The sequence below is a fragment of the Sinocyclocheilus rhinocerous genome, unplaced genomic scaffold (genome assembly GCF_001515625.1).
Source record: "Sinocyclocheilus rhinocerous isolate Xijiao unplaced genomic scaffold, SAMN03320098_v1.1 scaffold352, whole genome shotgun sequence".
In the NCBI taxonomy this organism is placed as follows: domain Eukaryota; kingdom Metazoa; phylum Chordata; class Actinopteri; order Cypriniformes; family Cyprinidae; genus Sinocyclocheilus; species Sinocyclocheilus rhinocerous.
The window spans coordinates 603,679-630,117 of NW_015642448.1; the positions used below are offsets into that span (position 1 = coordinate 603,679).

At 35.0% G+C, this 26,439-nt stretch overlaps 3 protein-coding genes across 3 annotated transcripts in view; 1 reads left to right on the forward strand and 2 right to left on the reverse strand.

Moving 5' to 3' along the window:
- Positions 1-12,122, reverse strand: part of LOC107755823 (protein phosphatase 1F-like) — a 15,997-nt gene extending 3,875 nt beyond the window's left edge. Inside the window, exons 1-7 of the mRNA XM_016572743.1 lie at positions 12,007-12,122; positions 11,087-11,346; positions 8,467-8,597; positions 7,544-7,746; positions 7,127-7,315; positions 1,476-1,619; positions 964-1,057 (exon numbers count right to left, since the gene is read on the reverse strand). Coding sequence (XP_016428229.1) covers positions 964-1,057; positions 1,476-1,619; positions 7,127-7,315; positions 7,544-7,746; positions 8,467-8,597; positions 11,087-11,262 — 937 coding nt within the window. The 5' untranslated portion in view covers positions 11,263-11,346; positions 12,007-12,122. The remainder of the gene's footprint in view (positions 1-963; positions 1,058-1,475; positions 1,620-7,126; positions 7,316-7,543; positions 7,747-8,466; positions 8,598-11,086; positions 11,347-12,006) is intronic.
- A 1,454-nt stretch (positions 12,123-13,576) lies between these two features.
- The window catches only part of LOC107755840 (DNA topoisomerase III beta), a 16,442-nt gene continuing 3,579 nt past the window's right edge, over positions 13,577-26,439 (reverse strand). The window contains exons 3-18 of the mRNA XM_016572771.1: positions 24,665-24,796; positions 24,440-24,546; positions 24,088-24,162; positions 23,764-23,960; positions 22,360-22,516; positions 22,122-22,235; positions 21,914-22,004; positions 21,214-21,368; positions 20,958-21,063; positions 20,335-20,481; positions 20,054-20,227; positions 18,930-19,058; positions 18,673-18,822; positions 17,276-17,376; positions 14,380-14,581; positions 13,577-14,152 (exon numbers count right to left, since the gene is read on the reverse strand). Of these exons, the coding sequence (XP_016428257.1) occupies positions 13,680-14,152; positions 14,380-14,581; positions 17,276-17,376; positions 18,673-18,822; positions 18,930-19,058; positions 20,054-20,227; positions 20,335-20,481; positions 20,958-21,063; positions 21,214-21,368; positions 21,914-22,004; positions 22,122-22,235; positions 22,360-22,516; positions 23,764-23,960; positions 24,088-24,162; positions 24,440-24,546; positions 24,665-24,796 (2,510 nt within the window). The 3' untranslated portion in view covers positions 13,577-13,679. The remainder of the gene's footprint in view (positions 14,153-14,379; positions 14,582-17,275; positions 17,377-18,672; positions 18,823-18,929; positions 19,059-20,053; positions 20,228-20,334; positions 20,482-20,957; positions 21,064-21,213; positions 21,369-21,913; positions 22,005-22,121; positions 22,236-22,359; positions 22,517-23,763; positions 23,961-24,087; positions 24,163-24,439; positions 24,547-24,664; positions 24,797-26,439) is intronic.
- LOC107755842 (interleukin-17A) overlaps positions 25,616-26,439 on the forward strand; it is a 3,800-nt gene continuing 2,976 nt past the window's right edge. Inside the window, exon 1 of the mRNA XM_016572772.1 lies at positions 25,616-25,696. Coding sequence (XP_016428258.1) covers positions 25,682-25,696 — 15 coding nt within the window. The 5' untranslated portion in view covers positions 25,616-25,681. The remainder of the gene's footprint in view (positions 25,697-26,439) is intronic.

Genomic DNA, 26,439 nt, shown 5'->3' on the forward strand with positions numbered 1-26,439 from the left:
TGATCCGATCAAGCAGATCGGATCATCAGTCAATCAGGACACGGCGCATTTACACTTCATCAACGGACATCTCAATCTGGATAACCGATCGGATCTGTCTTTCCTGTGCAATATTTAAATAAGTCTGCGGTGCAAAGTCGACCTGAAGTGGTGGGTTTTCTTTTGAGGGAAGAAGGTTTAACTTCCAACATGACAATGACCCAAAGCACACAGCATTTATTATTATTGCAAAGTCTAGATGTTAGTTAGTAGAGACATATCCCAACAGACTAAAGGCTGTAATTACAGCAAAAAAGTTGGTTCAACAAAATACTGGTGATCCTTTTTCCAACTCAGTGATTTTATTTTTTCCTGACATGTTGGTGTTATATCTTTCACTTGGATGTTATAAGTTTCACTGAGTAAATTCAGCTGGATAAAACAAAAACTGTGTCCGTCTTCATTTCCGACTGCAAAGCAACAAAAAGTAATTATTTCAAGGGGGGTGATTCTTTTCTGTACCCACTATATATATATAAATATATATCCAACATAACTTTAAAAAATAGATCCAAAATGTTGCATATATGTGAAAAAATAAAGAAATAAAAATAAATCAGGACATATTTATCACTATATGAACAAATAAGTTTTGTTATATGCACCAATATAGCATCATGATAATCAGCAATACATACCTACATATATTTTCTTAACACACGCAAGTAAATAAACTTCTGTGAACATTTTTGAGCAATAATGCAAATGAATCAGAGTTTCTGAACTGATTCATGAACATGAATCAAACGGACTGCACTTTTGCTACTGAAATTTAAATCAGAGACGCTATTAAAATGTCCATCTTATTAATTAAATAAAAAAACATTGTTGAATATTCAAATATCTTGTGAATAGTATATCACCCAGCCATACTTGAAACTACTCAAGAATCTTGTTTTTTGATTTGGTTGCGAGATTGTTCACCTATTGCTCTGGAAACGGCGTAGGTACCATTTACCCGCCAACAACCCATGTAAGCGATGCATCCACCCAGATCCTCAATTCTTTTCTTCTCATCCTGCACAGAAAAACAAGCACAAACATTCAAGATACAGTCTGGAGCTTTCGCAACAGCAAACCCCTATATTTAGCTAAATTCAGAGAATAATATCTTTATTTAGCCTCTCCAGACATTCAAATTGTTTGCATCCATTGCATCATTATTACTCTATGGCTTAAGTATTTATTTTGCAAATCATGTGCAGAAACGCTGATCTTAAGTCAGTCAGTGTCTCTCTAAGGACCATTTCTGATGCTTTTGGCATTCAGTCGCTGTAGTATGTATGCAGAAAACACTGCTAATATGGATTCAGCAGGTGGTCAGCAGTCGCTTCCTCTGTCTCACATTTCAGCTGCTCACAGAGAACAGACGAGCATCTGATACGCTCTTGTGGTTCTGTCTCTATTGGTCAGCAATGGCTTGTAGTGTGTCATACCTCTCTCTCAGGTTTGTGTGGCTCCATTAGGGTCACTGGTTCTCCCTGTCGAACCAGCATAGCTTGAGAGTCGCCCAGCCAGGAGACAGTCAGGCGATCAGAGGTCAGTAAAGCCGCCACACCAGTGCTGCCGCTGCGCAGACGCTAAAGACAAAAGAATGTTTAGTTTGCCATCCTGTAGTAACTATGAGTGTGCCACATAATTTTTTTTTTTTTATAATTATGATTCTCATTACTGTAATACAGTAATTGTTATACTATTTTACATTAAAACAGTACTGTGATAAAGTTTAAATCAGCATAAATCTTTCAAATCAACATAAACTAAAATCAGTGAATGCAAATACTACACTCATTTTCAAAAACTAGGGCTGTCAGTTGATTAATTTAAATCTAATTATGATCTGTCAAATAATTTAGCAAATAAATCACAAATGAAATATTTTTGTGCTATTATGCCCAAAATTAACTACACTAAATTAAATAATGAACTTAAAATATTTTATCATTTAAAATAATTTTTTAATTATAACAAATATTGAAATAATAATAAATTCACATTCTAACAATATATTTGTATATAATATATAAAACTTATTTATATAAAATTTTTTAATAGCTTTTCATTGTGGTATGTTCAAAATTAACTGTACTAAATTAATTAAATAATATATATAATTTCCATTAAAATTAAAAAAGTAAAACTAATTTCATCAAATAATACTGTCAAATACATAGTCAAATAATTTAGTACATAAATCACTATTATGTTCAAAATTAATAGCTCTAAATAAAATCATGAATTTAATAAAATATAATAGAATTTAATAAAATAATATAGCAGACTTTTCTATTTTTAGATTACAAAATAGTCAAATAATAAATAATTCACATTTTAAAGGGGTCATATGATGCTGCTAAAAAGAACATTATTTTGTGTATTTGGTGTAATGAAATGTGTTTATGCGGTTTAAGGTTAAAAAAACACATTATTTTCCACATACTGTACAAAGAGAAAGGAAAAATTGAAATTGCATCATATGACCCCTTTAACTAAATATTTTGTCAATTTCACAATGAAAAAAAATATAATTTACCCATTTATATTTAAAATACTATACTGCCCTACTAAAATATTTATTTTTATCATTTAATGACACTTCAGTCAACTTATTGAATTCTGTATAATTTAAGTATAGGTAAAATGAATTCTTGTATACTTAAACTGATCGTGCCATTGAAACAGAAAGTGATTACTCATATCCGTACCTGTGGAGGACGACAGATGTGCAGCAAGCCTGCACCGTTTCGTTATCAAGTATTTAACCACAGGAGGAACACGGACTATATTTATCTGTATTTATTACAGCATAGGAACATTCAATACACATAACAGTTGCATCTCAAGAAGTGGGAGAGGTGTGAAAAGATTTCTTTCCATCGTGAATTTCCACAAAATGCACCAGCTTGACAAATAAGGGGAAAGATATTATAACTCTTGAAACTGATTGTGCACAGTGTTTCAGAAGCAGATGCACTGAAAAAAAAAACCTGTTTAAAGGAAAACAAGTGTACACTTTGAAGAAAGCCATCATAAATGTCAGCTTGCTGTATTTGACGATTTTTTTGATAGTGCATGTTTAAAAGTGGTTTTGTTGTTTCATTTATTTGTTGTACATACAAATCTGAAATCACACTGAAAATCTGCTATTTCTTTGTAAATGATTTGAAACAAGAAATAAAAATAAGTTTTAAAAATAAATTTAAAAATATATAAAATCTTAAAAATATGAAAATGTAAAATGAGAGGAAATATATAAGATATACTTAAGATATTTAAGCTCAGGAAGCAAATCTGTGCGTTGAGCATGTTAACGCCTTCTAAAAGCTATTAAAGGGATCATAAAACTGAGAAATCTAAATTCCCCTGATCTTTTGACATATAAGAGGTCATTGTACTATAAAAACATCCTGTAAGTTTCAGAACTCAAAACTTTCTCGTTAGTCTAAAAACAGCTTATATTGAAGGCAATCTGCCAAAATGACAGGTTGTGGAATGTGCCACTTTATGACGTAATAGTGTGGCTAAGCACCGCCTCCGCAGAGGAAGATCAACGCCTGCTTCTACATCACTGCCTGTTTAGCTCCACCCACCGATTCACACATGTACTGTAAATAATGAGAGAGTCAAACGCAGATCTATGCAGAAACCAAACGATAAAGATGGCAATCTTTGAATTGCCTTCCTTCTAATCCTAACATTAGGAAAGAGTGGATAAACTTTATTTTAATGAAGTTCCAGACCACATCAGTAAGAACTTGGTCCTTCGTTCACTTCATTTTAACGCGGATTCGTTTACAAACAAGGCCTAATTCGACAGGATTTTCAGAAAGACTGAAACTAAAAGATGATGCTGTGTGACTATATTGCATCAGATGGTAATGTCGCGCCACACAAGTGTGAGTAACTGTTTTTATTACGTGATCACTATTGCTTTGTCTGTTATTACAGATAATTTCAGAATCAGAATTAGCTTTATTCGCCAAGTGTGTGCAAACACACAAGGAATTTGTTGTGGTTTTTTAGGAGCTCTTGGTACATATATACATACATGACATGAGAACAGAAAGAACAATTAAATAAGACTAAAGAAAAAAACTAATAAATAAATAATAATAATAATGTGGTAAAAAAATATAATTTGATATGTACGAAGTATTTATGTGTTTTTAACCCTAATCACAGCAGCGCCAATCTGTGAAGGATGGAGGCTGTCAAACACGCTCAACTGTTAGCCAATCATATCAGTGGGCGTTTACTTCTGAGTCTACAATCCGCCACGCCTATTCAAACAGAGCGTTCTGATGAGAGGGGTCAAAACAGGACATAAAATAGCCTATTACATCTGAATTACGATGTTTTTTGATGTAAAAATCTTGATAACATTATAAGTGGACCTCAGAAAACAGTATAAAATAATAAAAAATGCAGTTCATGACACCAACCCTCTACATTGTGAGTAAATCACTCGCATATGCGACTAAATCTTACTCTGGGCGACTAAATAATGACTATCGTTAGCCATTGGCTAATAAATTCTTAGATTTTACTCGCCAGTGTTTGAGTTGGAGGCTAATTATAAGTTTAGCACAGATATATTTTCACTTGCTGAACACCATCAAGCGATCTGTACTATTTCAATTAATCTCAATGGATGCGCAGCGTACCTGTATTTGACACACCGTAAACTCTAGTGTGAAGGAGCACGACTCGCCGTCGCTTTGCTGATAGCGCTTTGTTTCAAACACATGCAAGGAGAGAGAGTGAGAGTCTTACATATCACGCCGAATCGACGCGCTACATGTAAACAATATTCTTTGTTGTATTTCCTGTCAAAATAACGGAGTTCATTTAGAATTATTCCGCTTTTAAGAACAAGCAGAAGATTTGCCGGTTTCTCCGATAGTGGGTGGAACTAATGCTCAAACGGCAATCTCATTGGCTGGCGCTCATCTATTACCGTCCCTGTTTTTCTTTCAGATTAATATTCATGAACCCAGCAGTTAGTAGTAGTAGTATTAGCTTTTAATAATAATTACTATTATCTATGACCAACAATATCTTAGGCACCACCACCAGTCCTAAGTTCAATTAAAATGACATATGTATTCATACATGGTTACCAAGTTTTAGTTCTAAAGGTCTCTGCACACCGAGTCCGAAATTTTCGTGTGCGTTTTTTCGTATTAGAAATCCTAAAAATCCGTCACGCACAGAAACCTTGCACACTGAGTCCAATGCGTATTAATTAATCCGTTGCGAAAAAATTCGCAAAACAGTAGGCCTACTAAATGGAGTCTTAAAGCATTGAGGATGATTCTGTTGTCCTCTCGCTTCTTAAAAAAAGGAAAAGAAAGGAAATATTGGGTCCATCTAATCCTGAGATATAGAGAGGACGGAGAGTTATTACAGTATTACAGTATATCCTTATTAAGGAGCAGCGAGATTATCACAGGCGATTCAAAGTTTACTTCAGGATGTCAGTGGCTCAGTTTGATGCTTTGCTAGCGATACTAGAGCCACATATTAAAGGGGTCATATGATGCGATTTCAATTTTTCCTTTCTCTTTGGAGTGTTACAAGCTCTTGGTGCATAAAGAAGATCTGTAAAGTTGCAAAGACTAAAGTCTGAAATCCAAAGAGATATTCTTTATAAAAGTTAAGAGTCAACCACGCCTACCTAAAACGACTCGTTCTAACACGCCCCCATGTCTACGTCACGATGTGGGAAGATTTCCATAACGAGCTTTCACTGTGGACGAAGCGGAGTCCAGCCCGGGGTCGTCACATGTGGTTGCCGCAAGCCCGCCGGATGCTCCTTCGTCGAATCCACGCCGTTTTAAAGCACGCCCGCCTCTGCTCACTCAAGCCAGCCTCTGCATACTCTAGGCCGCGGCTCACTCTAGGCCTCCGACTTCCGCTCACTCAAGGTCACGGTATGTGACGCTTTTTCGTTGTGAAAGCTAAACTACTTTGTTTGGCCTTCCAAAAGAGGACACGACTAGAAATCAGTGGTTAAGTTGTATTTACAACACTGTTCCAGAACAGTTTAACCCAAATATTCAGATGTGTCCAGCGCATTTTATGGAGGACTGTTTCCTGAACCTGGGAAAGTAGCCTACAATGCCGGCTGTTCTGACTCACAGACTATAAGTAAGTTTTTTATATTTAAAGAATTTGCCAATGAAATTTTTGAACCTTAAACCACATAAACACATTTCATTACACCAAATACACCAAATAATGTTCTTTTTAGCAACATCATATGACCCCTTTAAAAAGAAGACCACCAATTTCTGTGAACTCAGTGTGCAAGGATCTATATACAGTGCTTTGTGCTGCGAGACGAAGTGGATGAACTTGACAATCGCTATTCTGGATTTTGGCGTTCGCTTGTATGGTGGCTCTGAACTTTTAAAACACCTCTCAAAATGCTTGCCACAGATGCGAAAAACGCAAAAAATCGAAACCGATCCGAATTTTTTTTTTATGACGGACGAAAATTTCGGAGGCAGTGTGTAAACATGATTGACATAACGTGAGGTCGTACTTATTTTTTAACGTGCGAAAATTTCGGACGAAATTTTCAGACTCAGTGTGCAATGACCTTAATCACTAGTTCTATCATTAAATGGTGCTTTATTATCACATCATCATAATATAATGCTTGATTGACTGATGTTAATAGTGTACATTCAGATATTTAAGAAGCTGTGCCATTTTACAAAGATAAGCTGATTTGGTGGAATCATATAGTAGTATACTACATTGTGTGTGTGTGTGTGTGTGTATATATGTATATATATATATATATATATATTCAGTTTTTATATATATATATATATATATGTGTGTGTGTGTGTATGTAAAATAGTAGTCTGGCGAGTAAACTAAAAAATGTACTAGCCAATGGCGATTATATTGCCAAGGTGTGCGTAGAGGGTTGGACACCTTTCATTTTTACATGTAAATCAGGATTCAAACTGACATGCTGATAATATAGTTTCTAATGAAAAAAAATGTTAAATTAAAATGTAAAAAATGCAAGCATTTTCACTAGTGGTCTCAGACTTTTGGTGGTTGTTCTTACCTCTCTCTTGGCTTTAATCTTGAACATGTCATCTGTTTGTGTGAAGGAGCTTTTGAAGGCTGTGGCAGCATCGCTTTTTAGTGCCTCCTGCTGGCTGAGTACGATATGCAGGTGAGTGGCAGCGTATGTGGCAGCATCCACCCCTCCGTGTCCATCAAACACAGCGTAATACTCTCGATCCACACCATCCTGTAAAAACAAACAGAAATCAGATTCATTCCTCAGAACCAATTATTCTAAAAAGTCCATGCAGAAAAGTCATTAAAGACATAATCAAATAAAAATGGACTTGAATTGAACATGCAACGTTTTGCATTCTATATAAAAGGGAAATATGCATATTCAGGGACGGGTCTGGTTAAATATCTACGCATGCATCCCAAAAACAATGCAAGGTTTGAGGTGGGGAAGTCTCACCTGCAGTCCCAGAAGCTGGTTAAAATCTTTCAGGATTATGTGACGGTCCTCCATCTTTCTGCGAGTGTTTCGAATGGCGTGAACAGAGCAGCTGTGTGTCCGTGAAGAGGACGACCCGGGACTGGGCAGCTGTTTCTGCCAGACCAAACACACCTCTCTCAATTTATTAATAAAGAGGCGCTGCAATGGCTCAGACTGCAACACTGCAGAGTTACACAAACACACACTTATCATAATGCTACAGTGTTTGAACAGAGCTTCATAGAAACCACACATTTAGATTAGAATCATGTAAACAGTCAATAAAACAAGCATGAACTGCTACTTTTTCCCAGGAGAGATAAGTTGTCAAACATAATGTAAAATCTGTAATAACTTCATGTGCTACTTTTGTTTGAACACCAGAGGGCAGTGATGCAGCTGAGATCATTAAATTGCCATTGCAAATTGTTTATATTTATTCATTAACTTTAGTATTGTCAGCCTATTAGTTACATATTTGATATAGTAAAGCAATTTTGGGGGGATTTAAAAAAAAATATTTTTCTGTCTTGTTTTCTAAAGATAAATTTATGTCAAGACCACAAGGAAAAAAAAACAAGATGGAGAAACAATGCAAGGCCTCTTCAGAATTTGCAATTCAGTTTGGGGCCACCAGCATTATGGAATTTTTTTAAATTATGGAAATATCAAAAAAAAATAAAATGATTTTTTTTTTTTTTTTTTACATTTCTGTATTATTTTTATATATTTATTGTTTAGTTATATTTTTCAGTTGTTCAATGCTGTATACATACTGTATAATTTGACTATTATTTTTCCAACTTATTAACTTGTATCAAAAGGCATCAATTTAAACGCGACAATAACCCTACATTTCACAAACAGAAAAGAACAAGAACCAAATCAAGTGAATCACTCACAAACAACTTCCTGTTCATCTTCTGGTTGCTGTTCAGGATCTTTGGGGCAGTAGTGAGGTGAAAGGTCATCTTTAAGCAGTTCAGTGACAGCAGCATTGCACATCGCTGCACCCAGCCAGGATGGGGCACTTCTTTAAAACATGTCAACAGTGTGACAATAAAACATGCATACTCAAATGAACTCACATGACTGTACAAAAGCTTGTTTGTAACATTTTTGAAAAAAAGTCTCTCATGCTCACCAAGGCTGCATTTATTTGATCAAAAATACAGTGCAAACAGTAATAATATGGTTACAATATTATTACAATTTAAAATAACTGCTTTCTATTTGAACACATTTTAAATTTCATTTATTCCAGTGATGTGAATTTTCAGCATCATTACTCCAGTCTTCAGTGTCACATGACCCTTCAGAAATCCGAGCAGCTGAGTCCTTAACCATCTTCAAGAAACGACTAAAAACACATCTGTTCCACCTTTATTTGACCCTCTAACTCTAACACTTTCTATTCTAATTCTACTTTATCTATATTTATCTTTTTTTTTATTTCCGTTTTTTTCCGTGTTCCGTTTTTTTTCCCGTTTTTTTTCCTTTTGTTAGTTTTTGACTGCTTTTATTGTCCTCATTTGTAAGTCGCTTTGGATAAAAGCGTCTGCTAAATGACTAAATGTAAATGTAAATCATTCTAATATACCGATTTGCTGCTCAAGAACATTTCTTATTTGAAATAGAAATCTTTTGTAACATTATAAATGTTTTACTATCACTTTTGATCAATTTAATGCATCCTTGATAAATAAAAGTATTAATTTCTTTAAAAAAAAAAGTCTTACTGACCAAACTTTTGAACGGTAGTCTACACAGAGTGTGTACAAAATGCATTGACTAGAAACAAACGACTTTTCTCCAAATGCTACTCATGCATTTTCAGAAACTGTGGAGTAAAAGCACATCTTCCACTAGTGAATTTGCTCTGGTTTTGGATTAGATTTAGCACTTTGCCTGCTGGAGCAACAAGTGGCAAATGGCCCGACCACCCACTCACACAACACGTCTATTTAAAAGAAGCATTTCGGCTGCGTGAGATGTTATCTAACGACATAACAGCAAGATGTCGGAAAACACTCCCTTGTCCTACTTGACAAGAGCTGCGGCAACGTCATGCACATCTGACCTATATCAAGACACGAAAAGGGTTAAACCTGACAAATCTGCACTGTGCAGACAGTTGAATTCGGCACAGCTTCCAACAAAGAGGAAATTAAGTCTAAATGTCAGGAAGTGGGTATAACAATAGTGATTTCACAAACAGGAAGTCTGCCCTGAGAAATGCGTCAGGGGAGAGAGAGAAAAGGATACAGAAAGAGATAAAACAAAAACGCCATTGTAGATTTAAACTTGAAAATTTCTGCACCATTGTTTTCACTTAACGCTTGGATTGCCACTGATAGTACATTGGGAAAAAACACACCAAATCTCTTAATCAGCTCATGCATAGTGAAACGTGCTGACCTGGTGCAAATACTGTCAGGAAAACAGATCATGCCAGACAGGGAGCGAGAGAAAACAAATGGGAGAGAGAGAGACAGGAATGAGAGAACGCTCCTCCTCTGGTTAAAGAGGACAGGTGTGTCGCAACATTTTTTTTTAAATCCTGTACATGTTTTTAGAAAATGTACAAAGTAAATGGACATGTAAACACAAATATAAAGCTGTATCTATAGCTGAGAGAGAAGAGTATGTCATCCAACAGGAAACATAAACACAAATCACCCTCTCTTCCATGAAAACCTTGATTGGAGTTTTCAAACTGGCAAACGGGACCCCCAAAGGGAGTTCATGGAAAAGTTTAGAGAAAAATAGTGGAAAAAACTCAAAATTAAATAAATAATAAAACATAAGACCTAACTAACTAAACAAATTAACTGATTAAAATAATAATTGAAAAAAGTAAATAAATATGATTCAAATAAATAAAGAAATAAATAAAAATGTGGGAACCTCCAGGGATCCCACAAGGGAGTGGTGGGGTATCCGTGGAAACGTTTGGAGAAAAGCAGAGTAAACAATGTAAATCTAAGTAAATAAATAAATAAAATAATTAAATAATGATTAAAATAAAATAATGTAAGAAAAAAAGAAAAGAAAAGAACTCCCAGAGACCTTGAAGGGAGTTTTAGAGGTTCTGTCGAAAAGATTATAGAAAAACAGTTTAAGTTTAAGTAAAAATAATAAATAATAAAAAATAAGATCAAACTAAATACATAAATATATTGAGTAAAATATTTTTACAAATTAGTAAAATATATTTTTAACAAACATTAAAATAAAAAAATATATTAATAAATAATTATAATATAATAATATTCATAAACATAATATTTTAGTAAATAATACATAACAGTACAGTAGAATTAAGATATAAGATAAATATTATTTTATACACATTTATAATATTAATTTTCACAATATAAATTGCATCTTTTTATATTAAAATACATAGCTGTCTTTTCAATTACAGAATGGGGTCCCTTACTTGAGGATGATCATATATGGGGGTCCGTGACACCTGAAAGATTGAAAACCCCTGACCTACATGATATGCACATAACAAACCTGGCTGAGAGCAGTCGGAGGCCAAGATCCAGACTCTCTCCCTTCACCTCCTGCATAGAGACTTTGCGGCTAAGTGGACTGATGGGAAGCGGGTCCTCCGTCCCAAGCGGGTTTGGAAAATCCTCCAGAAACCGCTTGAGAAACTTCCCAGCATCGCCTTGCTCCGCGCAACTCATTCTGAGGGTGGACTTGGAGCCTCTACCAAGGTAGGAAGTTGGGGATGTCCAAAGCAATCTTGGATGCAAACTTCACGTATGAATCTACAAATAAAATTTTAAAAATTATAAATAAATAAAGCAATACACACAACCACCTTCACCAGAACCTGTCAGTGTTGTAAATGTAATTTGCCTCTATCAGTTTAAAGCAAATATGTTGCTATGGTAATAGTACAGAACAGAATAGAATATTTAGATATAATGTTTGATATATAAACTTTTCTAAGACTGGTGTTTAGGTTCATACAATAATCCATGCAAAATAGAATGTGAGTGTTGGCCAATCAGAACATTCGGAGGCGGCCCTCTGTCAACATCAACCAATGACGTGCGTTTGGGGCGGGGCTACCTGGTTGTCCGAACTACAAACGCCAGGTAGAGTTTTTTTTTTTTAAGTTTACGCTTGATGATTATTTAAATGTAACGAAAGAAAACATATGCATTGTGATACCACATTTTATCCGTAAAAATGTGACAAGTCATATACTTTTCCGCCTTTTAGATTACAAACTACAAACAGTAAATATTCTTCTAAATTACAGAATGTATCTAGTATACATAGTACACTATCTTACGAGAAAGTGCACGCACTGTCGCCATTTGAAAGCAGCACAACCGGGCCTTGAACTACAAGTAGCAACTCGTTAGTTTAATCAACAACATAAAAGAGAACATAGTCGTGCGTAAACGTGCAGTGTATACCTTTGCAGCTGGTTGGCGTTGCTTTATGCGCCGACACTCCCTTTTTTTTCCTGATGAGTGCGGTTTGAAGTTCTCGTGCATGATCGCACGCCCTTTCAGTCACTACACAACAAAAGCCAATCCACTAGTGATGGGAAGTTCGGTTCTTTTCCGCGAACCGGTTCTTTCGGACAGTTCGAGTCAATAAACCGGCTGTGTCTCATTTAGAAGGCTGCGCCCTCCGGAGGTGCATTCGAAGGCTGCATACGTCATCGAGACTGTCTCATTTCAGAAAAGCAAGTAGGACACTCCGAATGCGACCTTCGAAGAACCGGTTAAATCGAACGATTCGTTCGCGAACCGGACATCACTACAATCCACCTGCGGAAGTCGCTGTGACAGACAGGAAGTACAAACACAGCGATATACAAGCGTTAAGGATGAACGTGTGAGGCGCGGAGAGACTTGATCTAACGGTTGTTAGATCGATGTGGCTGTCTGGGCGGTGACAGACCGATCTTATGAATATTAATACATTTCTTTTAACTAGCTAACCAACGAGCGTCCAGTAATTCACGTGAGGTAATTAATATTCATAAGCCAAGGTTCTGTTTCTCAATATGGAAATAAACGAGGCAAGGAAACGTTTCCTTTTTTTCCCCCCATTGTATATGCAAAGACGTTTTAGATGGACATAGAAAACCTTTTTTTATTTTATGCATGACTGATGACTTAATACTGCAGTGTTTTGTTTAAATGTAAAACCAAAAACGTTATCCAAACCTTTTATTCTTAAACATGATATTGATAGACAAGTGGCGCCTTTTCTTTTCTTTTCATTAAAACTGTTTTTTTTTTTATTGTCTTAATATTGTTTGCATAATGTGATCTCATTAGTTAAACATTGTAAAATGTTGTTTATTATATACTCAGTCTGAATGAAATGAAGTGCAATTGAGTGCAAATTTGAAAATACAAGTAAAACACCGCTGTTAAATAAATAATAAAATAAATATGGAAAATTACTTTATATTAATACAGCACATTGTGCCCTATTTTTTTTCTTTACAGTGTAGAGTACACGAGTGGTCTGAAACATGCTATTGTTGTGGTACCATAATCTGTTTTATTTTTATTTATTTTTGTTACTAACTTCACTTATCTTTTTGCTAGTTTAGGCATTTCTGTGTATTTCAGATCATGTTTAATTTTTTTTTTTTTTGGTGTAGTTCACATTTATCGTGTATTTATAAACGTAATGTTGTATATTGTTTCATATAGATGTGTGACTTTTCTATTTGAATATATTTTAAAAAGCAGCTGAATTTTCAGCAGTCATTACTCCAGCCTTCAATGTCACATGATTATTCGAATAGAAAAAAGTTCTTTTAAATTAGTATTTTCACAATATTACTGTTTTTACTGTATTTTTAATCAAATAAATGCAGTCTTGGTGAGCATAAGAGACTTCTTTCAAAAACATTTTAAAAAATCTATTTAGATTTAGGTGTCTAAATCTCTCTCTCTCTTTTTTTTAATATTTTTTTTACAAATGATGCTTTGAATAAAAATACAGCACTGACTCTGTTAATCTAAAACTTTATTGCCATTTTCATCTTTTTAGTTTGCACTTTAAGACTTATTAAGCTGGCTTTGATTTTCTACTGCAAAACAAATAAACTTTACAAAACATTCTACACAAAATATGCTGCCAAGGCTGCCATTTTATCTTTAGGCTTTTTAGGATTCCCCATGGGCCTCCTCCCTCTTCCCTTCCCTCTCCCTCTGCGGGCTCCTCCGGCCCGGTGCATGGGATGCCGCATGGTCGCATGTTTCAGCTCCACCAGATCCTGGAACACAGGATCGCAAAACACACAGCCAGTGTGCTGCGTTTCACCGTCAGGCAACGGAGAGCGTGTCTTGTTGAAGTCCACTATGACCAGTGAGGCTTCGCAGGAATCACAGCTGTCCTGGGACACCTGCACTTTATGGGCCTGCTCGAAGAAATGCACCACAACGTTGCATTTGTTGCAAGCCATCCGCCACTTTGGACCCGAGGTGGGATCAAAGACCAGGACGCCCGTCTCACATTCAACGCACTGACTAATGCCAAGAGAGTTGAGGGAGTGCTGACAGGAAGGATGGGTGCACTCATTACAGCCCATCCCTGACCGAAACAGAAAGAGAAATTACATAATTAGGGCTATTCTTCAACATTTACATTTCTTTGCTTGATTTTTCTGTTCCAACAAGTGTTGAAAACATTTGCAAAAATTTCTCTATCTTGGGCTGTCCTTTTTACATTGCCTCTATAATAAATTTAACACATAACATTTAAGAATGGACATATTTTATATTATTAAATGAGAATCAGAGCTTTCTAGTCTCTCCTACCTTTCTTCATGTCTCTGAAGGGAGGGTTGCTGAAGCAGTATGGACACACAGGGTAGCTTTTGCCACGAGATCCCGAGGTCCACAGCACCAGCTCAAATTCATCCAGAGGACACTTGAGCTCCTTGTACAGCTTAATGGCTCCATTCTGAGGCAAACTGTAGGTCTCGTCACAGTGAGAGCAGTGCAGGCGACTGGGTTTGGCCTGGGGGTGATTAAAAAAAACCAAAAGACCAATGCGTAAAGTAACGTTACTTTATATTTGACACTACATCATGATAAAGCTGTAAAAAGCAATCTGGGTATCGTCTGACTCAACTTTTTGCAGTTGTAGAATACATTTTATGTGCATTTATTGGAACATAATATTTAATACTTATGAAAATATGTTAATAATACTTTTTTTTAGATGTTGCATTTGAGCACTTTTTAGTAAATAATGCTTCTCCATGTTAAAATTCATAATTGAAAAAATATTGATGGTGGAGAAAACAAGTCAACCACCAGCATTTACTGAATTGCTAATAGATTTCAGTTTATAACTTCATTTTCCACATATTTTACCATCCAAAATGAGGACGTAACAGTAAAGACCTCTATACTGTGGCTGGATTTCACTCAGTACATTTGGCTTGAGAAAATCAGCATTAATCTCACTTATGCAAGCGGTGGACATTGAAGCCCATTTAACAGGGACATAGCTTAAGCTCTAATTTGAATGATGAGGGACATTGATGAATAATTTGTGAGTTATTCCACATTCAGATGGACACAGGACAACATTTAGGTCAAATGCTTTCGTGTTGAAGGTCATTTTCAGGTGCGCATGTATTGGCAGAAAGGACAAGAGAGAGATGAGTCTGCCTAAAAGCCCAAAGTGCATCAGAGTGGAAAAGAAATAAACCACGTGATTTACAGCAGCATGGCCATTCAGATGGTAATTAGGATCAAAGTTAGTGTGTGTATGCTCTGGGACATATTAAATGAGCCATCAAAAACTTTAGCTGCATTACTCACTGCGCGTAATCAACATTTCCTCTCAACCTGACGTCAGCTGTTTAAAAACTGTATTTCTGATGTGCAAAGTATTGTGGGTATGGATATGTGTATGGATATACTGTTCAAAAGTTTGGGGTCAGTAAGATTTCTTTTAAAGAAATGAATACTTTTATTCAGAAAATGATAGATTAAATTGATCAAAAGTGACAGTAAAGACATGTATACTGTTACGGTTTCATATAAATGCTGTTCGTTTAAACTTTCTATTCATCAAAGGATACTTAAATAAAATGCATCACAGTTTCCACAAAAATATTAAGCAGCACAACTGTTTTCAAGATTGATGATAGTAAGAAATGCTCCTTGAGCAGCGAATCTGTATATTAGAATGATTTCTGAAGGATCATGTGACACTAAAGACTGGAGTAATGATGCTGAAAATTCAGCTTTGATCACAGGAATAAATTACATTTAAAAAATACTAAAATAGAAAAGTTATTTTAAAACGTAATAATAGTTTACAATATTACAATAGTTTTATTGCATTTTTTAATCAAATAAATGCAATCTTGGAAGAGACTTCTTACTAAAAACTTACCGACCCCAAAAGAAACATTTGTTTTCACAGTACACTGAACTATTATTTGAAAAGATCAAGGAAAATTCCATTTCTCTTTGCATGACTCCTTTAAAATGTTATCTCTTTTTGTTTGTTTTCACAGTATACAGATCATAGCATGTACAGACATCGTTTTTAGCTGCTTTCTTTATCAACTCTTAGTTTGAACTGATGACAGTACGATTAGATGGAGGAATGTTAGATATTTAGCCAAACACGCTTGTCTCAAAATGACCCAAAGCTCAGTTCTGCACAGCACTCAAGTCAAATGATTGCAACACCATGTCTGGGGCTTTGATCCATGACCCTGACCCTACCATTAACTCCTGATTGACCTCTGTTAAAGTGTTAGTTCACCCAAAAATGAAAATTCTGTCATTAATTACTCACCCTCGTGTTGTTCGAAGCAAAGTCGTTATTTTTGTTTTCTTTGAGCAAAAAAGTATTCTTGTAGCTTCGTAACTTTACAATTGAACCACTGATGTCACACGGACTACTTTGTCGATCATCTTGGTACTTTTCTGGACCTTGAACGTGGTAGTTACCTTGCTGTCTATGGGAGGGTCAGAGAGCCCTCAGATTTCATCAAAAATATCTTAAATTGTGTTCCGAAGATGAACGAAGGTCTTATGGGTTTCGAACAACACAAGGGTGAGCAATTTGGGTGAACTAACCCTTTAAGATTATGAGACATCATAGAGGGCTCTGACCTTCTTACTACAAGCTGACAACTTTGACCTCTAAAAGAGATAGTTCATCCAAAAATGAACATTTACCCACCCTCAAGCTGCATGAATTTCTCTCTTTTGTTGAACAGAAAAGGAATTATTTTTTAAGAAATTCAAATTTTGAAGATATTTTGAAGAATGTTGTTAACCAAACAATTGCTGGTAGCCACTGACTTCCACTGTGTTTTTTTCCATACTATGGAAGTCAATGGCTACCAGCAACTGTTTGGTTAACAACATTCTTCAAAATATCTTCTTGTGTGTTTAACAGAAATTCATACAGGTTTGAACTTGAGGGGGAGTAAATGATGACAAAATGTAAATTTTTTTTCCATTTTACCACCTCCCATTGGTTACTAATAACCATTATACTCAATTAATACTAGCGACCATTATACCGAGTCTTAAACATGTTCATCAAGGATGCATTTATTTGATCAACAATACAGTAAAAAAAAAAAGAGTAATATTGTGAAATGTTACTAGTAACATTGCCAGAAAAAGAAAGCAAGACGGCAGTATGAGCAGGAAGTCAATATGAGTCCTTACAGACCTGGATGTACTTCATGAAGCGATGGCATTTGCCACAGCGAGAGAGAGGTTTCCCAGTATCGGCGATGGGAGAGAAGGACACTTCCATCAGCTCATCCATGCCTGTTAAAAACATTCCAAGCATGTTTTAAGAGTCAATAATTAGCAAAAACAAAGTGATGCACATTGATAAGTGATCAGTAATGTTAAAACAACATCTCTAATGCCAACTTTACACTGCAAAGGTGGCACAGAAGCACTTCTGAAGTGGCATTCAGGTGTTTAATGATAGGGGATAAATGAATTTACACAGCAATCAAAACTATATACTTTGACACTTTGGCTGAGTTTGGTCTGAAAAGGCATAACTTAGTCTAACTTTTATGCAGCATTGTGTATTTAAACTAAATTTTGTAGGAACTGTCCATTCATAACTCGACTGCATAAAGACACCTTGTGTTTGATAAACAATTTATGCCAATCCATTCCTAAGCCTATGAAGCCTACTGTTTCATATTTTATAAATTCATTTCTCAGAATGGCCTCTAAATTATCAACATGATCAAAACTTTGCTGAAAAACCTTTTGTACACAATCTACTACATGCTTTCTGACATCTGATTGATAGTTTATACTTTTTTAAGCAAGTAAAAGGACTTTTAATATCATGATAAAAATGTCCACCTTTAGGTCGAGGCACACGTATCTATAATCTACACAGATTTTAACGTAAACATAAGAATAATTTTTATATTTGTAGTAATATTTTAAGATGAACACTTACTGGACTGAAGCAACTTAGGTTTACTTGATTTTCCATACATCACTTTCATTTTTCCAAAAATCATGTTAAAATGTGAGTATCAAATATGATTATCAGGCTTTTGAGAAATGTTTATTTGTTCATTTCTCAATCATCATTGTATTGCTTTGCGCTATATATTTTGCCCCTCACAATAAAAACTACTGACCTTTGATCATAAAACGAAGTATTTAATCTACTAACTACTAAGATATTATATTGGGAGATACAGAGTGACAAATGATAATTATATGCATTTTAATTAAGCAGTCTGTTATACTGTTATAAAGATCTCAATGATTTACATCACAAGCAAACAGAATTTCATGGCAATATAATTATCAGCAACTGCACCAAATTGCATATTTTTTGCTAAGTCTGGGACTCTGAATAAAACTGAGGGTTTTTTTCCCTCATTGAGGAATGTCCTTCATAGGCTTTACAAGGTTAAAATATATTTCAATGCATCAAAAAAGCAGTTCAGGACTAGGTTCACCGGGAATAAACCTCACATAAACATGGAGTTTCTCTGAGAACTTTCTACATTTTATTTTAAATACGGTACAGAAATACAGCAATAAACTAGTTCTTTGCATAGGTTCATTGTGGAACATTACCTGCAATAGAGTCCACGAAGTAGTGGAACTTCCTCTTGAAGATGTCCAGAGTGTGCTGTAAGACCTGGTGGAAGTTGGCCTTTCCTAAAGATATCAGATTCAGCTGTTTTTCCACAGCGCTGCGGATTGTGGGCAGCACCAAATCTGCATCTAACACACACACACACACACACACAGATGTGCAAGGAAAAAGATAAGCATAACAAGTTAGTCATGCACACACCAACTAAATACTTGGTTGAAATGTTTTTCCTTACCAATCTTATAGTAACCGTGAACCAGAACAATCCCCAGGTTGGTGGGTTTGAGTTTGCGGCCACTTTCAACCGTCACATAGTTCCTCTGGCAGATGTTGTTAATGTGGACAGGGATGCTGGCATCCGTACCTAGTGACAGAATCATTTGTTAATGCAGTCCACATAATAACTAAAAAAATAAATATGATAAAAACTAAAATAAATTAATTTAAAAAGAGGTCTACAATTAAATGTTTTTCGAAATATTCCACTTTATTCTGACTAAATTATCAACCAAAATACCATTATCAAAATGGCAAAAACATGTCAAACTATAACCAAACATTAGGCTTAAAAAAAAAAAGAAATGAATACTTTTACTCGGCAAGGGCGCATTAAATGGATCAAAAGTGGCTGTAAAGACTTATTATGAAATATTTCTATTTCAAATAAATGTTGTTCTCTTGAACTTTTTACTCATCATCCTGAATCCTGAAAAAAGGAATTACAGTTAAAAATATTAAGCAGAACTGTTTTCAACATTGATAATAATAATAAAAAATATTTCTTAGAGTAGCAAATCAGCATATTTTGAATTCTAAAGGATCATGTGACACTGAAGACTGGAGTAATGATGCTGAAAATTCAGCTTTGATCACAGGAATAAATTACATTTTAAAATATATACAAATAGAAAACAGTTCTTTTAAACTGCATTTCACAATGTAATTTTTGTACTTTATTTTTGATCACATAAATGTGATCAAAAATAAAAGACTTGTTTTAATAATTGTAAATGGCATATTTATTTCTCTAAAACTTGTATCAACATAAAAAATTAATCCCAAAAACAATTTTTTTTTTTTAATATTCCTTGATGTGAAAACCTGAAATAACAGCAAATAATGAATAATGAAGTATGAAACACTTTTCATAAGTCATTGTGCTGTGAATATTACATGCTTTGGAGACTTGTAATTAATTTTACAGTGTTTTAGAGACACTGCATCAAAAAAGTGCAAAAAAACTAAAACACTAACATTGTAAGTGCACATCAGGGATAAAATGATGTGCAATGACCTGCTTAAATTGACTCTCTTCTGTGAACTTGTTTTCTGAAGAATCTGTTCAGAAACCGATCGTACCGATGCCGTGTTTCTCCATGAGCGTGATGAGCTCGGCCTCAGTCAGGTAGTCTGGAGGATTGGTCTGTTTCTCCAGTAGTTTGATCTCGTCCACTGTAAATGTGTCTCCTCTCTCACACACCGGCAAGGCCTCTTCCTGTGCAATACCCTGCCAGGGCATCACCTCAGTGTAACCTGATTGCAAGAAATATTAATAAGCATCAGCTCTCCACTAGAAAATATTTTTAAAATGGCAAAAGTAAATAGCCATTAATAAAAATTAATCTGAAGACTACACATACCAGCAGAGATGAGCATCTTCCCGCTGCATGTGAAGCTCTCTGTGGCGATGCTGAAGGAAATCGTGGTCTGCAGATATTTACAGTCGGGACTGACCGTCGCGATGAAGTGCCGTGTGATGTAATCATACAGACGCCAGCCATCGCTGCCTGCAGAGACAAAAAGATATTTGGCATTTTATAGCCCTGTTGTCTTAGATCTGATTATAAATTAGATTTTTTATAATTTATAATTAAATAAATATAACCATTAGAAACCAAGATTACTGTTTTTTCTGTATTTTTGATCAAATAAATGCAGCCTTGATGAGCATAAGAGACTTCTTTAAAAAACATTACAAGTCTTACTGATCCCAAACTTTTGAACAGTAGTGTATGTTACATGCTTTACTAGTTAATTAAGCTCATATTAAAAAATAAATACATAAATATATACATAAATAAAGATATTTTAGTCTATATTTCCCTCCTTTTATTCAATAATTAGAAACAGGATCAAAGGTCTTGTTCTGAAGCGTCAGATATCACAATCATAATATAACCTGGGTGTATTCTATAATATTCCTGTGCTAGACAGTTCAATATCAGACATGTAAATGTGAAAATACACAGTCTGACAGTCGTACCCAGCTCGCTCTCAGAGGCAGCTCTCATGGGTGTGATTGGCGGATGGTCTCCTGAATCCACTCCCTTCCTTGGCCTGTTAATGCCCTCAGAAAGCAGAGCTTTTACCTGTATACACAAACACACACATAAGCATTTTTCATAAGACAATATTAATAATTTGACATCCTTTTTTAATGCCATATCAGGATTAAAGGCTATAGAAATTATAAAAAAATAAAATAAAATAATACAAATAAGGAAAGAGCTCTTCCTCACCATTTCACCCCATAAGCAGCTGTTGGCCTGTTGTTTGAGCGTGCCCTTCAGGTCAAAGTTTTCAGGGTAATGTGTGGTCTCTGTGCGAGGGTAGCTGATGTAACCCTGTGTGTAGAGACGCTCTGCTATCTGCATAGTGTGCTGGGGACTCATTCCTGAGAAATAAAGATAAAATCACATTCGCACTACAGTCAAATTTTATTTTATTTTTTTGGATAAATGCTGTAATTTATTCATACAACGCTTGCATTTTTATTCATAAAAGAAACCTGAAAAAATGTATTAAGCATCACAACTGTTTTCAACATTGATAATAATAAGAAATGTTTCTTGAGCAGCAAATCAGCATTTCAGAATGATTTCTGAAGGATCATGTGACACTGAAGACTGGAGTAATGATGCTGTAAATTTAGCTTTGCTGTCACAAAAATAAATGACATTTTAAAATAGATTAAAATAGAAAATAGTTATTTTGCATTTTATTAATATTTCACAATATTACTGTTTTACTGCATTTTTATTCAAATAAATGCAGCCTTGGTGAACATAAGAGACTTTTTTTCAAAAACATTAAAAACACCTTACCAAGCCCAAACTTTTGAACAGTAGTGTGTGTTACATATTTTCAGTCTAAATTATTAGTTAACTAGTTAAGTTATTAGTGTAAAATAAGTTCTGGACCATATAATATCACACCCACCCAAAGCAGAGCTGGCCACTCTTAACATCTCCACTGTATTCAATGCGATAGGTCTCTGCTTGGCCTTCTCTTTCTTAGTCACCGAGTCGACCTGCAAGAAAAGACACATAATAAATCATGCAGTTACACCTGACGAGCTTCAGCACATCCTGCACCTCTGAAATATGAAATTACATATAAAATAAATAATTGAGATACAAATACATACTTTAGCCTCCTTAGCGGTCTTTGCCATGTTAACAAACATTTGACCAACATCTCGGTCAAAAACTCGCACTCGGTCCCAGTCCAAGGTGAGTGGGCTGTCCTTGCCTTTAAAAACCTGTGTGCACAAAAATGAAATATGCAGAAAATCAAGAATGTAATGCAATATAATAAACAGCTATTCCGTAAAAGAATTTGTAAAATTGGATTTTGTCATTTGAGCAGTAAAGGCCAGAACTGACCTTTGCCTGTACGACCCAGTAGGCTTCAGGTTTGAAGGACTGGATCTTGTCATGCCGTTCCACACAGAATCCCAGTGTGGGAGTCTGACAGGGACCGAACGAGATCAAGGAGGAGTCCAAATTCCCATATTTCCCTTGGAAGTATTTGGTCTGGAAACTAAAATTTAGAGATAATGGAGTGAGCACCCTACTATCATCTTTTATTAGAACAGTTTGACAAACGCACTACTGAGATCAGTAAGAACATTTTTTTTTAAAGAAATTAATTTTATTCAGCAAAGACATTAAATTGATCAAAAGTGACAGTAAATACATTCATAATGTATATATGTATGTTATAATTCAACAAAGAATCCTGAAAAAATGTATCCGGCTCAAAGACGTTAAGATGTCCGCATCGAACGAAATTTACAAAAGTGATTTTATGTCCATAGAAAGCACATTAAATGTAAGTAAAGTGTCTACTTTTAAGGTTTCAAATGAGTTTTTGGAGAATAAAATGTCAAAATTTGGTTGAAATAATGTTACATTGTCATTCAATGTAACACAATATTTATGTAAAAATTCTAACAACATGCTTATTCTGACGTGTACATATTAAAATATGTAAAAGAATAAGGGAGCATATTAAATTTGATTGCATTTTAAATGAGTAAAGAATTCTTACCGACAAATGGGCAAAACCTAGGATAGTGGCAAATTTTAAAAATGTAAAATTACAACTAATTAGTATTTGGGGTGAAAGTAATTAGTCTTTTAATATGTCATAAATTGATTTTTGTTGTAAATATGCCTGACAAGATTGTTACACTGAGCAACATTTTAGTGGGTCTCTTCTGTAAATCAGGGAAAAATGTATGATATTTATTTTTTTGCTCAGAAAAACAAAATTGGAGGGGGGGGGGGAGACAACAACAATTTAAAGCAGTATTACACTTATTGTTTTTATGCTTAAACCCTTTTTCGTCTTTGACTCATCCACAAAAATATTAAGCAGCACAACTGTTTTCAACAATGATGTTAATAATAAATTTATCTTGACCACCTAATTACCATATTAAAATGATTTCTGAAAGTTCATGTGACACTGTCTTCACTGAAAATCTGAAAATTCAGATTTGCTATCACTTGAAAAAATTACAATTTTAAAATATATCAAAATAATAAAAAACAATTATTTTAAGTTGTAATAATATTTTATAATATTACTGCTTTTATTATATTTTTAATTAAATAAATGCAGACTTGATGAGCATAAGAAACTTTTTCAAAAACATTTGAAACCCCAAACCTTTCAACAGTTGTGTATATTGCACAAAACAAGATTGTATTGTAATGGTATGAATAAAAAAAAAATCAAGAAATCCAAACAGGTCTGCTCTACCCAGATGACCGCTTTCATACCGTGTGAAAGCACAGCCGATCCTGAGGTCCAGTTCCTGACGGGCATCTACAGACAAAGCCTCGTTCTTGTTGGGTTCTCCGAGTCGGGTCATGGCGTTACAGATATCTGTGTCTGTGATGGAGCTAAACTTGGACCGATAGATTGTACGCTCATTACCGTAAGACTTATTCATCACAGGCTGGATGGCATCCAACACCTGAGACAGTACAACACAAACACATAAAGAAAATGCACACTCAAAAAACAAAACCGGGCCGAACACTTCAGCCCCAGTTATATGGACAATCTTAGGTTGCATTTTCTTTCAACAGATTCAGACTCACCTCAAAACAAATGTTCTCTCCTTCTTTGTCACAGTCCAACCACAGGACGACATAGTCACAACCTTTTGCTTCAACCTGTCAATAAACAGCTACTTTGTTATTTAAAGATTTATGGAAGGGTTTTTAAATATGTTAAGACTACTGTTAAACTTAATTGTTAAAATATTGTTATTAAACTAACTATAATATAATTACATTATAGAATATTTATAGAATAGAAATGATTATTTCATATCTAAATAAATTCTTTGACAGGCTTACATGTTGTCTTTAAATATAGTTAATCTAAATGTTTAATTATTTTAGACAATAGCTACACCATAATCAGTCATGTAATGAAAGGTAAAGTCACCTGAAGGAATTTGACCATATTTAGTTTGGGGTTTGCTTCTTTCTTCTCAGTCGGAGCGTTACTGAACAACTCAGCTGGATCAACTTTATCCCAGTTGTTATACTTTCCTGCAAAACATTAAGGATAGGGAATAATACAACAAGTCAAGTTTGCATTGTCTTGCGCATACATTTACAGATATTGCCTGCACTTTCAAAGCAGTCCTACTGAAGACAAAATACTTGCCGATAAAGTCCAGACTCATGACATGTCCACACACTGACGTCATCTTGAACCTCACATTTTGGCCCACGAAGCTTCCTGTGTACTCATGGACTGAACACGCTCCATTCAGGCCTTTTCGCGTCGAACAGCTACCTGTAAGTGAAAGGCAAAAAAAAAGAGAAATGTTTAAAGTCCTCATACATTTCTTATAATTTCATGTCATTAAAAACTTTCTTTCTTCAGTTTCAGGTCCCACTGATTTCCATAGTATGGACAAAAAATGCTATGGAAGTCACTGAGACCCGAAACTCTTTAGTTTCCATCATTCTTTAAAATATCTTCTTTTGTGTTCAACAGAAGAAAGAAACACATACAAGTTTGGGGGAACTATGCCATTAACTGGAACAAAAGTAAATATTTTAACCTAAAAATCATGCAAACATAAGCTTACACTTTGTTTATCCCATTGATTGCATTGCATTCAGACTTTATCCTTAGCTTCAAACAGACACCGTTTATCATTCTTCAAATCTGCCTAGAACCACATCAATGTCTGCAAAAGCAACTAACGTGATCATGTAAGCTTGACTACTGCATAAGCACTCCGTCAGAAACATTGATGGTAGACACTGACAAATCAGCAGACTAAAAGCAGTCTAATTGGTGCTGGCATTGAACGATCCATCATAAAGTAAAATGAGAGAGCAAAGAGCTGATTATGCATTATTCTTTTCATTCATTCTTTTCTGTTTTGTGCTCTACCAGAGTTAAATCTGAATTACGCCAACGGTCCCCGTCAGGTAATGAGATGCTGTTCCCAAGGCTGAACTCTGATGATGGAGTTCATTGTGAATGAGCCTGATGATGATGTCCTCTCAGGCTTACGCTACAGATTTTTGGAGGTCTCCACTGAGATGGTGGTACATAAATATAGACCCAAAAGGAGGGGATGGACACACTTGGACTGGAAGCTTTACCCTCTACAGGCACGGCAAGTCTCCAGCCTCTCGCTGCACTCCTCACCTCCGTTTCTCCAGAATGCAACATCTACAGGTAAGTATCCAACACCATTCTCACAAGAATTGCCTCACAAGATCAGCTAGGACCCAGAACTAGAAAACTGCAGTTACTTGGACTGAATCACTTTTTAGATTTAAATTACTTCTGATACAGCCGATTACAGACAATAACATACAATTAGTAACACTATCCTTCAAAAAGTTTGGGGTTGGTAAGATTACTTAATGTTTTTGAAAGAATGCTCACCAAGGATGCATTTATTTGATCAAAAATGCATTAAAAACAGTAAAATTGCTAAATATTATTACAATTTAAAATAACTGTTTTCTATTTTTATATATTTTAAATGTCATTTATTCCTGTGATGCAAAGCTGAATTTTCAGCATCATTACTCCAGTCTTCAGTGTCACATGATCCTTCAGAAATCATTCTAATATAGATTCGCTGCTCAAGAAATATTTCTGATTATCATCAATGTTGAAAACAACTGTGCTTAGTATTTTTGCGAAAACCATCATGCATTTGATTTTTTTCATGATTCTCTGATGCATAAAATGTTCAAAGGTACAGCATTTATCTAATATACATATATTTTTGGAACACGACAAAAGTCTTTACTGTCACTTTTGATCAATTTAATGATTCCTTGTATGAAAAGAAAATGAGTAGAAAGTATGAATTTCTTAAAAAAAAAAAAAAGACCCCAAATTTTTGAAAGGTAGTGTGCATATTTAAGTATATATATATATATATATATATATATATATATATATAT